This window comes from Macaca fascicularis, chromosome X, assembly GCF_037993035.2.
Source record: "Macaca fascicularis isolate 582-1 chromosome X, T2T-MFA8v1.1".
NCBI classification, from domain to species: Eukaryota; Metazoa; Chordata; class Mammalia; order Primates; family Cercopithecidae; genus Macaca; species Macaca fascicularis.
Window position 1 is genome coordinate 124259701 of NC_088395.1, and position 14469 is coordinate 124274169.

A 14469-nucleotide genomic window follows, 5' to 3' on the forward strand; every position below is an offset into this window, starting at 1 on the left:
TTAACTCAAGATAGAGGCAGTGACATCTGCACTGTTAATTACCCAATGGTAAAGAAATTTGGAGACTCACTAGTTGTATTTTCATAGCCCTAAATTTTTGGCTCAGATTTAATCCGATCATCTGCAGATAAAGTAGAGAAGATCACAATATGATGCTAATATAATTCTCAAATAATCTTTCACAAAAACATTTTTCCTTTGGGATCCTAGGTCAAGACAAATCTCTAAGATAATTTTACACAATCCCTTCTCATCAGGCAAGATGGATCCTCTTGAAGATCAGGGAGACTAAACTCAGAATTGTAATTGCTCTTTTGGTTTAGACATGGTTGGCAGTTCTGCGGTGATGAAAAGCCAGTTAGCATCTTCCATAATCTAATTCCCCAAACACCACCAGCAATGAGTTTTGATGAATAAAGTTAGACTTTGTCAAATTCTTTTTTTCCTTGAATAAAAAGGCATAAATATTCACTCATCCAAGCTGCTCAGAGCTGTAAATTCTGATCACATTTTGCCATGCCAAAAATATAGATATTTAATCAAAGGAAGTCAAATCAGACAATAATGGGATGTCTCAGACCAAAATGACATTAAATGTTTTTTATTGAACAAAAAAAGATAAAACATGGAAGTTGAATTTGTTGAGCAAAAGCAGCTCTCCAGGTGAAGCTGCTACAATTTGTGCTAAATAACCTTATGAACTGAGTATACAGAATACGTATAATATGCAAGTTACCTCAACAGCAAAGGAGAAGGAGTAGAATACAATTTTTGAAGATAAAATCTGGTCAAGTGACAAATTTTGTTGCTCAAAATTTCTAGCCCTTATCCACCTAAATTCTGTATGGTTCTACATATATGCATTCAGTATGTGCATACTGAATTCCCATTTTAATAGAAGCTGCTTTTTGGAAGAATTCTTTTTAATTTCACATTTATTTGATGTGCCACTCAATTAAAAAAAATATATTTGACATATGTGTGTGTATGTATGTGTATGTATGTATACACACTTTAAAAACACCAAACCCTTGTTTATAAGTAGAGGGTTCATGCTGCTTTTTAAATTAATATTAGTGAATTTAAGCTATTTCTCCTGTGTGTCTAAGAAACTTTGTGTTCCCAATGCACCCACACAGTCAAGTGGGTTGACAGATATGTCAAAAATACTTTATGAAAAGAGGGAGGTAGCTCATGCGAGTTGGCAACCTTTTGTGTATTGTTTCCTGTTCAAGCAGGCTGCCTCCCTTTGACATCTTACAGTCAAAGATGAAAGGAAAACTTTTACTTTGAAGCCTAGTGAGCACAGTTGTACATTTACTATAATCCACCTTCAACTTGGCTTATTGGGTTTACTAATGCAAGATGACAAATACCTTACACCCAATACACAGCATTTAAAAAGTACTGAAGAAACATTTTATAGACGATACTTTTTTTTCATATGTTAAACATCAGCTTCTATGGGATACATTTCCAGAATGGTTGTGTTACCACTTTATAAACACTCTAGGCCAAACAAACAGCACAAATAACATCAATGTTGTCTTTTTTCCAATATCTGTATCAATTACTGGAGGCTAATCCTAACATATATACTACTTAAGGGGGAAAAAGAAGAGAATTTATGACACATTGCAAAGATAGAACTACAGCATCTTAGTTGTAGAGATGATCTTAAGGTGCAGAAAGAGGGGACTCTCTAGAAGGTGATGGTGTGGTTTCTTCTGGTGGAAAAACTGTGAGTGTGCAAGCACGAATGCCGCCAAGGGATTCTGGGAGATCAAAAACCTTATGCCATTCATCTTTATCTGGATCATATTTCTGCACTATCTCTACCATACAACGATTATTCCAAGAATACCCCCCAACCACATAGATTTTATTTTCAAAGACAGCGACCCCAACATCACTCTGCCCTCTTAACATGGCAGCAATTGGGGTCCACTGGTCAAGGATAGGTGAATAGTATTCACAGCTTAGGACATCATCATAATCACTTGTTCCTCTGAAGTGATTGCCACCAATGACATAGAGCCTTTCTCCCACTGTACACATGCAATGCAGACCTCTGACCGTGGTCATTGGCGCCTTCTGGATCCATTTGTCAGTATCAGGGTCAAAGCACATGAGCTCCTTTTGGAAAGTATCATGAGTAATTCCTCCTAAAGAATAAAACAATAGGTGTGAAGTAAATAGATTGTTATAGAAATGCAAAAATAATTAAAAGAGCTCTGTCAGAGATAATTAACTTTTAGCCACATATTATGACATATAGCTTATCAATACTGTTCTTAGGACTGTCTTCCCTCCATAAATACATTCTCTGGATCAAAAATAAAGAAAATAGCATTTTCATCTTCTTAAAGAACAAAACAATCACATTATTGCAATGACTTTCTCAAATGGAGATCCATGGTGTTTTTAAAAGACTTTGCTGAAGGAAAATATATTTTGGTCACTGATAGAGTTGGATCTGTAGTAAATTCCATCTACAAAGCATCATTCACTCCTTACTGCCTTTTAGTGGGTATCCTCCGGGTGCTGAGCACTGGGCTAGAGCACATTAAATTCCAGGCGCCCATTTCCTCACTTGCCACAAAACAATATCTACTCCAGTTATTGCATCACGATTGTGACTCTGAAGTGAGGTATTTCTCAAAAATGCCTTGGAAAAGTTGAAAGTCTTGCACAAGTGTACAAGCTTATAAGAATATTCAGAATTGTTTATGTTTATAGAGTTTTCTGTGGGCAGAGTGAGGATAGATAATGTCATCTGTTATCAGAATGCATGTTTAAAAATCTAAAGAATTAGAATGCTGAATATACGTGGAATTTTATACATGCAGCAATTTGTTGTTAATCTTATTGAGTCTGTATCATCTACAAAGTGTACTCTTAGATCACATATAAATCAGCCTCTACAACGAAAGTATCAAACTATACCTTCTGTAGACAAGGGAGAGAAGTAAGCTAAGTTTCAGTCAAATTATTCAAAGCTTTACTGTCAAGTGGCCAGATGGCAGTCACTATCACTGTTGTCTTCTGCTTTTTAAAAATATTTTCTCTGTGCTTTACAGATTTCCCAGAAAGCAAAACAGTGTTCATTGTTTTGAAAATCAGCCATACTTTCTAACCACTCTCAATTGGGAAGGTCATTTCTGCAATACACGCCAGTTATGCCAAAGCACCACTAAAACAATTCAGGTGTCATTTTTCTCAGAGGAGTTGGAGCTCTCATTATAATGGTACAGCAGCTGCCCACATAAAATAGATAGATGGTATAAATCACGGATTAATGGGAGCAAATTTATTACCTGTATGGTTCTTCCAATATAAGACATTCTGTAGTTGCTCATGAGTTTAACACCAGAAACCTGCCAATCATATGCTACAGGCCTTTCATTGATTCTTATTGATTACAGATTTCATAAGGCAGTGGTCAGACAATCAGGCCACAAATATCGCCTTTACACCTTTGGTCTCTAGTAATGTAGCTGCTGGCCTGGCACTGGCAGGCCTTCATTCAATGGGGAAGAATTGTCCCATGTAGAGTGTGTCAGGGCCAGGTGATAATAACCTGACTAACAAAGTTAAATGTCAGTACCAGAGGTGGTCTTTACATTCAAGTGAGACTTCTTCCTAAATTTTACAGGAGAACAAAAGCAGAAAATGCATTAAAAAAAAGAAAGAAATTTGACAGTAGGTTGATTTAAACACCAACAATTTGAGAATGAAAGTTGCTGCTGGGACACTGTGAATAAACTATATCCATTTCAGAATTTTTTAACAGAAAAATATATCTTCATGTGCATAAAATACAGATAATCAGCACAGAAATATTTATGCAATGACACCATAGTAGAATCCTCTTATAATGCTAAGGAAGAAGGAAACCCATATTATGGGCTATACTGAAAGAGAGAATGAATATTATTATGTACTATTACGCACACTGGAAGCATGTTTTATGCATAGGAGAGCTTATATGTTATATAATGATACACTCCTTCACACAGTTTAGCTAAACCTTAAATAAAATGAATTAACTGTTGCTACAGAAACTATGAATGGTGCTTATTTGAATACAGAGCATGGGAACTGGAAAGCAAAATTTGAATGCTTTTCAATTTCTTCTAAGTTATACCTTATAACAGGATTGGTTTACTAGTACTCTTATAAATCTACAGAATGCCCAAGGCATTCATATGCAAATACACACAAAAATAGTTTCTAAAATCGACATAAATTATATTTTGATTATCCATTTTTCTGGATTTTTTTTTTTTTTTTTTTGAGATGGAGTCTCGCTCTTTCACCCAGGCTGGAGTACAGTGGAGTGATCTCAGCTCACTGCAACCTCCGTCTTCCGGGTTCAAGAGATTCTCCTGCCTCAGCCTCCCAAGTAGCTGGGATTACAGACGTGCACCACCACACCCAGTTAATTTTTGTATTTTTAATAGAGACAGGGTTTCACCATGTTGGCCCGCCTGGTCTCAAACTCCTGACGCCTGAATTATTATTATTACTACCACTATACGGAAAGATAACCATATAGTTAAAAGCTTATATATTATATTGTGTTAACATAATACTTGTTTACCTGAAATATACATCACTCCTCCATACACAGTTCCAGCATGGCCATAGTGGGGCTCACTCATTTTGGCAACATAGGTCCATTCATTTGTTCTTGGATTGTAACATTCTACTGTAGCTGTTTAAAAAAACAAAAAAGAAATAAAATGAATTTTAGCTTCAAATTTAGCAATTAATTATTTTTCTCTTAAGTGGAACAGTAATAGTATCCAAACACTTTAAACATATCTATTATAGCTATGATAGATACGTGAAAGACTGTGGGGGGAGCTCTTATAGTAATTATTGAGACTGTATTAATAATATAAACTATTAGTACATGTTACATTAGACTAGATAGTGTAAGAATCTAACAAATTTCTGTCATTGCAGAAATCACTAAGATTTATTCTGTAATCTGTTTACATATCAATAATTTGACATTTCTCCATTTTCTTTGCTCTAAAAACATAGGAAGAAAGGATGAAAAAAATCAAAAGGAATGAAAAACTCCTCAATTCTGGGTCCCCATGTTGATATAAACAAACGTTAATACATAAGAAGCAAACTTTTACATTGAGAATGAAAGTATACACACTTCTTGGTTCATGTTCTGAAGCCCACTGTTTTAGTTCATATACAGACTACAAAGTGGACGCTGATGACAATTTCTCTACATTTATACTTTAAAGCTGATAGTTTGTATATACGCACCATCATTGCATCCAGTACTACTCTTAACCTGAAGATGGTTGGCGGCATAATACAAAGGTCTTTATTAAGAATACTTCCTCTCAGTAATATATGTATCATCTTTTAACATAATGTATTTGGAGAAGTGATCTCAACTCACTTAAGTATCTTTCAATCAATCTGTTATAGCCTCAAGAACAGAACAATGTCACCAAGAAAGATGGAAAATGTAATCACTTTTTAAAAGGCAGAAAAGCTATTAAGAGAACTCATCAAAAGCATGAGGTCTAGATTAACTTGAAAAGTTCGTATTATTTATTGCATACACTGCCAACTGCTAATCCAATTTCTTGCATCCCCCAACCCCACTTTTTTAAACTAACAGAACCACAACACTGCTTAGGGAAGAACTGCACCAAGCTAAAAACGAAATTTAATTTAGCAGGTTCCCTTGAAGCTTTGGTCAACCGTATGATATAGTTCTGGGCAGTGATGGGTAAGCAGAAGTTTATTGAGTAGGACAATTTGATCAAGCCACTGGAATTAGGTTAGCTACTTGCAACCAAATGCAATCCTGATGAATCAACCTTTGAATGAGATTCTCTACTTAAAAAAAAAATAACATGGTGACAGGCAAAACACACATACATACACACACACACACACACGGGGTGGGGAGAGAGAGAGAGAGAGAGAAACTACTTTTCCACTCTATTCAATAATTTCATTTCATCATCAAACTCACTATGCAAAGTATGCTTTTCTCCTCCAACCACACCTATATTATGCCACTTCTTGTATCTCTCTACTGACTTCCTTTTCCACTTACTTTAGCTTTGAATTTTCAGTCTTATTTCAAAAGCTTTTACTATTCTCACTTTTACCTACTGCTTTGTTGGCTTTGTTCATTGCTTTAGGCCTGGATCCTTGCCAATTCTATTTCTTTTAAACCCTATTTCTAAAATTAATAACAAGTTAAACTGCCACATCTCTCTCTCTCTCTCTCTCTCTCTCTATATATATATATATAATTTCTCTATATATAATTTCCCTCTCTACATATAATTTCTATATATATATATAATTTCTCTATATATATATATAATTTCTCTCTCTCTCTCTCTCTCTCTCTCTCTCTCTCTCTCTCTCTCACCACATAACAGAAAACCTAGTGCATTGATTGGTACTTGGCATTAGCAAAGCCATTAATGGGAAGGTTTTAGAAGTAATTAAACCATACATCCTGTCAGAAACGGGGTCTAAAAAGACTTCCAGATATCATCTTCTTCATCTACTTGAAGCCAAAGGCAGGATTCAGTATAGCTTTACACTTTTCTTAATGCAGGACTCTGACTTAAACTTTGAAATTTTTGGATTGTAACTTTCCTTTCTTATGTTTAATTCAAACAGGATTCAGTATAGCTTTACACTTTTCTTAGTGCAGGACTCTGACTTAAACTTTGAAATTTTTGGATTGTAACTTTCCTTTCTTATGTTTAATTCAAACTGTTCCAATGTGATTTCCTTTAGTTTCTTCTTATTCTTTCTATAGTGGAGTTAGAATTTGAATAGTTATTCACTTTTTATTATTATTAATATTTTCCAATGTAGAAGGATAATTCCTCTGTCAGTGACTTAATTGCATCTTCCCCTAATAGTGGTTATAAGAATCCATTTATACTTTCTCATACAGGAGCCCCTCAGTGCAAGATAGCTATTAACCACCAATAACAAAATTACTATATAATAGTCCATCATTCTTGAACTTTTTTCCAGCTAAAAATCTATCTCCTTTAACTGTTCCAGGCGTTTAATTTTTATTGTCAACTTTTACTGTCATGCAATTCTCCATGCAGAATTGCTATTGTTATCAGTAAAATCAATAGTATTTTATTTTAAAATAAAATACATCTAATTAAAAAGTAGATACACATGCTCTTATTTCCATTTTCCATATTTATAAGACACTCAGATATAGGTTAGTACCAACAACTCTGATGGGAAGAGGAAGCAAGGGATGATGCAAGGCAAAGAGTTGGAGCCACAAAGCAGTGCTTCAATCATAGTCTATAAGAGTTGGAAGTGGTAAAGAGGCAACTGGAAAAATCTAGAGCAGGTGGCAGCAAACCTCAGTCCATAGGCCAAATCCAGTCTACTTCCTGTTTTGTAGGGCCCACAAGATAAAAATATGAATGATTTTATATTTTTTACACATTGAAAAAGAATCAAGACTATTTTGTAACTAATGAAAATTCTATAAAATTCAAATTTCAGTGTTTACAAATAAAGCTTTATTGGAGCACAGCCTCACTCATTTGTTTATGGATTATGTAGGGTTGCTTTTACACTACAACAGCAGAGTTGATTACTTGTGACAGAGATTGAATGGCCCACAAAGCTGGAAATAGACCCTTTCTGGCCCTTTACAGAAGTTTGCTGGCCCCTAATCTAGAGAATTAACTTCAGTAGTCTGGTGGCCTAGTGTTTACATTAAAGAATCTCTCCAATTTAAGAATTACACTTAGGTTGGTTATCTCACATATATCAGGAGTTCTTATTTTCCGAGATAATTCCATAGAAATCCAGAATCGGTCCTAAAAGATGATGTGGAATTTATTTGTTCTTTAAGATTAGGAAAGAGATTAGCCTAAAGAAAATCATTTGAACAATGATGGCTCCCTTAGAGGGGAGATGGACTCTAGAAACAGAACGCTGGTGAGTGACCAAGAAACCCCCAAATCCTTTGGGGGGTATAGAGGCATTTAATAAAATTTAGTAGTTTTATTGTGCATTTATTTGAAAAACATCTAACATGCTTTCTGTAAGTTATTTCATTATTTGAAATCTTAACTTATTAATATTTAACTGAAGTGAAAGATATTGGAGCTGTCATATTCTTCTTCAATATAGAAAACTTCAATGGAAGATTGATTTTTTTATATGACACAATTTTGAAAGATACCAGAAATAACTGACTTCTTTTACACTTAAGTGACAGCTACTCTAAACTTCCCCTAGTTTCTCATTGTAACAAGTGTCAAAGGAAAGCAGCATTTTGAAGGAATTATATTTCAGCACGAAACCAGGTGAGCAGACGTGTGCTAGTGCATACGCACGCGCACACACACACACACACACACACACACACAGTCTTTTTTTCATGAACAATGGGCTTAGGTTTCCTTTGGTCCAAGTACCCCATGAAAAGATTTTCAAAGACCAAATGCATTAAAGTGATCTAAACTGTCTTGCAAATGTTTCCACTGTTTTCTTTTTTTAATTTTTAATTTCTGTGGGTACATAGTAAGTGTATATTTTTATGGGGTACATGAGATGTTTTGATGCAGGCATGTAATGTATAATAATCACATCATAAAAGATGGAGTATCCATTCTCTTAAGCATTTATCCTCTGTGTTACAAATAATACAATTATATATACTCATACTTATTGTAAAACATACAATTAAATTATTATTGACTATAGTCACCCTGCTGTGCTATCAAATACTAGGCTTTATTAATTCATGCTAACTATTTTTGTACCCATTAAATTTTTCTTTTTATAATTATATACAGGCAATGGTTACTGTGTGTAAGAAGTGATATATTGGTACTAATCAACCTGTTAAATGACTTTCCCATCAGTCCCCTTTTCCTGCTACCCATTCCCATCACCTCCTTCTATTTACAAAGGCATATGAACGTGTCAACTTAATCAGTTACAATGGGAATGTTAATTTATTATAATAGATGTTAATGTGTGCGTTGAAGGGGGAATTCTATTTTTAAAAAGCACTTGTAGGGTAAGGGAAATGTTAAAAACTCAGTTTCTGGAAGGAACATTCAGAAATATAGGCGAGTTTCTTTAGAATCAAAATCTGCTATTCTGCAAAAACAATGGGCCCAAGAAAACTGGAAAAGCCAACTAATACAAATTCACTTTTTATTTATATAAAGAGAAAGAAGATCAATAGATAAAATTCAGGAAATTTCATTAATATTATTCTTTGGGAGCAATAGTAATCAAGGCAGGTTTCATCAAGTTTGGTTACCTCAGTAATATAGAATGTGACATGACAAGACAAGCTACTTCTTGCTTCTATTTGAGTATAACATAGAAAGAACTCAAAGTGGGTGGAGTGGATCAGAAAGAAATGAAACCTCTTGCTTCTTGGCTTTCTCTGATGACTCTCTTTGACCTTTTTTTCTCCTGAAATCAAGACTCTAAATTTGAGTGCACTTACTAAGTCAATCACAAAATATTTTTTAAACTTCCAATGTATTGTATAATAAAATGTTAAGTACAGAATGCATTTGATGGGTATGCTGATTTTAAGGGACACAATCATTTTCTACAAAAGTTTAGCTACTTATAGATTACAAATCTATAAGATCATTATAGATTTGTAATCTATAGATCATTTCAAATGGAATAAAATATCAAATAATTGGATGATAACTAGAATTAGAATTCTTGGAATAGATGGTTTGTGCCTGTATTATAATGACATGTGTATTTTTTAAATGCAGTTTATGAAATAAGATTAAAATGAACCTATATATACCATTAGAGAGGAAATTTTTTAAGTCATCATCCTTAGGTTGAGCTTTAGAAATTTTATTGTTAAAGCCTAAATATGAATTTAGGAATATCCTAAGAACAGCATGATTCCCTTGTTTCTTTTCCCTTTCAAAATGAAACACAAAAGACTGTTTTAAATCAGAGATGGAGGGGTGGTTTCTGAAGGTCAGGAGTAAGGATTCCTGTGTATGAGCCATTTGCCCAACAGGGTGGTCTATTTCTAGTTCCTAGATGGGTATACCATAGGAGCAACTGAAAGAGGGTTGGGATAAGTTAAAAAAAAAAGCCTCTAGCATCTTGGTTTTATGTAATGACTCTCCTCGGCCTGAAGATTATAAACTCCCAGAAGAATATGGCTTCTAATTAGTGTTAGGAACTATATATTGAAAACTAAGTAGCTGCATATTAACAGGGGTGATAATATGAACAAGCAAGGACCGACTTTGAAAAACGGAGCTATTTCCTCTGAGAAAAGAAGACTGCCCAGGTTAATGACCTATTATTTGTGAAGAAAATATTTAAGAAAAGATTATCTTATACAGGGATTTTCTAAGAAACAACCAAGTCACTACTTGCACTTTCTAGATATTTCCAGATACCACAAATTTAAAATAGTATAATAATGTGAAAATAATGGGTGTAGGTTGACTGAGGAGGCCTAAAGGACAGTTGTACACTAAGGACACTTATGGCTTAACTGCTTTTAAAAGTCCAATTATTAAAATATATTGGAACACCTATGCAGTTCATGATCATGCAACACAGTCCAACAACCTAGAAAGTCTGGTCTTAGAAAAAAATATCATTGTAACAACAAAGGAAAAAACTTTGGGTAGAAAAGATCAGGAAAAAGACCATGTCACTAATAAGAAAGGGTTTTATAAACAGGAAAGTATAAGAGCTGAGAACAGTTAATCTTTTCTCTGATAAATAGCTTAGTCTCAAATACATTAAACTATCTTTTATTTCTTAGAATATTGAAAAATAAAGATTCTGAGAACTACTCTGAACTTATCCAGAGCCAATCTCAATATTTTGAACTATTCCAGCTCTTTGGAGCCTGGAATTGATCAACTACAAGGACTTTATTTATTTATTTATTTATTATTGGGTTCAAGCAATCCTGCTTCAGCCTCCTTAACAGCTAGGACTACAGGCATGAGCCACACCTGGCTGGCTTGCTTGCTTTTCTTTCTTTCTTTCTTTCTTTCTTTCTTTCTTTCTTTCTTTCTTTCTTTCTGTCTGTCTGTCTGTCTTTCTTTCTGTCTTTCTTTCTGTCTTTTTTTGTATTTTTGTATTTTATTTATTGACTTATTTATTTTATTATACTTTAAGTTCTGGGGTACACGTGCAGAACGTGCTGTTTTGTTACATAGGTATACACGTGCCATGGTGGTTTGCTGCACCCATCAACCCGTCAGTTACATTAGGTATTTCTCCTAATGCTATCCCTCCCCTAGCCCCCCCACTCCCCAACAGGCCCTGGTCTCTGATGTTCCCCTCCCTGTGACAGACTCTATTTATAATAGAGAATAAAAGAATTGAAAACAAGGCCAAACAATAATGGCAATGACAAATATATGTCATAACACAAAATGTGGACTTCCTGCCTTTATTTTTGGAAAAATTATACTATCCCAATTTTATCTGAAATAATAAAATTATACCTTTTTCGGTTAATTTATATAGCCAAAGTATTCTGTATCAAAGTATGTTTATGGTCAATTTTATACTGGGAAGACAAAAAAGTGACCATCAAATAAAGCTTGCCAGATGGGCTTATGGTAAAGAAAACTATCTGATATTATGTCAAGAGAATTGTTTTTAAAACAAACAGTCATAGATCATAATATTCACAGTGAATAAACTTCGTATAATGTTGGACTTTGTACATTTAATCTATAAAAAAAATTATCTATCTGACCTCTAATAGGTAACAAATTTTGTAAAAGAAGAAACAATGAAAGTTTTCTGTAATGAAGGATTGTAACCTGTTGAGTAAAATATCATGTGGCCTTTTAAAAACAGAAAATGAGAAAACATGCCAAACTTCTATCCAAGACCTTATTATAATTTAAATGAGCTAAGTATACTTTTTAGATGAACCTTCAAGATGAAGACCACATACGCTGCACAAGTAAAATATTCTACAATATACTGATGTATTTGTAAGATACAATTTGTTCCCTCACCAACGATATATGCCCAGATAAGGCATAAAGATGGTCTCCAATATTTTCTCAGAAAAATAGTTTTTAAATGAAACCCTAGCTAGCTACATTTTTATCTGATTTTACAGGACTGCTTATTTTATGATTTGATAAGAATTTCTGAGTGAAGAAATTTGTCTCTATGCTTAATATAAATGCACACTTACGCAGTTCACCTGCTGCATTTCGCCCACCAACTGCATACAGATATCCTTTGAGGGCACTTAGGTGGAAGAAGGTACGCTTTTCATTTAAAGATGCAACTTGCATCCATTTATTGTATCGAGGATCAAATCTGAAGACTGTATCAACTGCCGTCTTCCCTTTTGTATCATAATTACTCTGTCCACCAACGACATAGAGAAAATTTCCAATGACGGCAATGCCATGCTGGTACCTTGGGGCATCCATGGGGGCTAATGATTTCCACTCATGGGCCTTTTCATCATACATGCGCAATTCCTTACTGACAACCAGCTGCTGCCTCAGCACTCCTCCTAGTGTAACCAAGTGAGTGGTGTCAGATCTAATGGCAGTTCTGTCTGACTGCATAACTGGCTGCATATATGGCATCATTTGGTAATTGCTGGCTTCCAAAAGCAAATTCACACAAGTATTGTCAGTTCTCATGAAATCCACCGTTTGCACGTAATTAATGAGCTCCTGTGGTGTCATCAGTGGAAATCGTATGTTCTTCATTAATTTTGCAGCAAAGTCCATCCGAGGCTCTTCCAGGCGAAGCCAACGACAGGTAGCCTTAAAGAGCTCAAGTTCAGTACAGTGCTTAAGGCTATTACTGGAAAGCACAAAGGCAAGACGCTCAAAAGGGAGTTTCAAGAACTCCCCCGTGCTCAGCAATGCAGGAAAATTCTTCAAGACGAAACTGTTAACATATTTATCCACTTCGGTTAGATTGTAGGTGTTGGCAATCCGTCCAACTTCAACACAATTGTCTAAAGTGACCTATTAAGCCAATTTAAAAAAAATTAAAACATGACTACTTTCATGGCAATCACATCTTGATACCACAAATACCTGTTCTAGAATAAGAGTAAATTATGTTTTTAATGTTCATTTAGATGCAAATAAGGATTCTTATCTAAATGTATCAATGATCTACATACAGATAATCTGCAAACCACCTTTACTTAATCTGGTAGAAGGCTAACTAAAAGAAAATGATCAAAGTCAGTAAGTTAGAAGTTACTCTAAGAAACAATGTTATAAGTGGAATATGGCCAAATTAATTACTCTTGTCTCCTCAAAAATGTATTCCACCCCCACCCCAAAAATACTGATAGAATTCCTGCTAGATGGAAACATGGGAAAATAGAAAATTATTCTATTATGATTCATGTCAATCCACTTCTTAGTCATTATTCTTAAAAATGCTACACAGCTAGCAGATCCATGAACAGAAAAGTTCTAATACCCAATCCCTAGATTTCCCGTTCATGTAAATAGGCATCACTCATTACTATCATTCATTTTGGTTCCTTCAAAGTTATTACTCATAAGAAAAATAATTTAATAAGATAATTATTCCTAGGGTAAATTAATTTTCAACATTATTTATCTGGAAATATAAGCAAGGAAATGTCTTTCTTAAGGGCAGAGGGGCATATCTACATCAAATCTCTCCTGTAAATGAGATTTTGGTATCTGTGATGACTGCTTCCATCTGGGCAACATAGCTTTCCTTAGCCACTCTTACTTTCACAGCACATTCTGTTTCTCTCTGGCGTCAACATGTGCCCAGAACCATTTCCCCACCATAGAGCGAAATATACCATAAAGCGAAAAGCTAACAAAGAAGAGAAGTGACGGAGAGGCCTTTCCTCAGTAGAACCTCTTTTCAATGCTCTAATAACTGACTGGTCAAAGGAAAAATAGGAAAAATAATATTAGCAAATATAATACAAAGAACAAACCACAAAAACAAGCCTACCATAAAAAATGCCAGTGTGTATATATATGTATATATACAAACAGACACGAATCACAGGCAAAAGACTTAAATGTTTGGTTGTTTATAAAATTTTGTCAGGTTATGTGTCCTCAATGTCACACAAACTTTATCAATGTATTGTTAACCTCATAACTGTATTGTTAACAGATTTGGCAGATGGTTAAGAGAAAATCAAATAATCCTTCTGTTGACATTTCTTTAAAAACTGAAATAAAGCTAAAAACATTACTCCTCCACATAAAATGACAGCCTAGTTAGGATATAATATCACTGAAATCTCTAAGGTTAACACACACACACATTGCTATTTTCATAGATTTTTAAAAATAGACTTTAACTTATGGGATATATGTGTGGAACGTTCAGGTTTGTTACATAGGTATTACACATACCATGATGGTCTGCTGCCCCCATAAACCCATCATCTACATTAGG

General features: G+C 34.5%; 1 protein-coding gene across 16 annotated transcripts in view; it reads right to left on the bottom strand.

Annotated features, from left to right (window-relative positions):
- Positions 1-585: 585 nt before the first annotated feature.
- The window catches only part of KLHL13 (kelch like family member 13), a 415357-nt gene continuing 401473 nt past the window's right edge, over positions 586-14469 (bottom strand). For all 16 annotated transcript variants that reach the window (XM_045383813.3, XM_065538060.2, XM_005594436.3 and 13 more), the window contains 3 exons: positions 12233-13028; positions 4604-4717; positions 586-2165 (listed from right to left, as the gene is read on the bottom strand). In XM_045383813.3, coding sequence (XP_045239748.1) covers positions 1678-2165; positions 4604-4717; positions 12233-13028 — 1398 coding nt within the window. In that variant the 3' untranslated portion in view covers positions 586-1677. The remainder of the gene's footprint in view (positions 2166-4603; positions 4718-12232; positions 13029-14469) is intronic.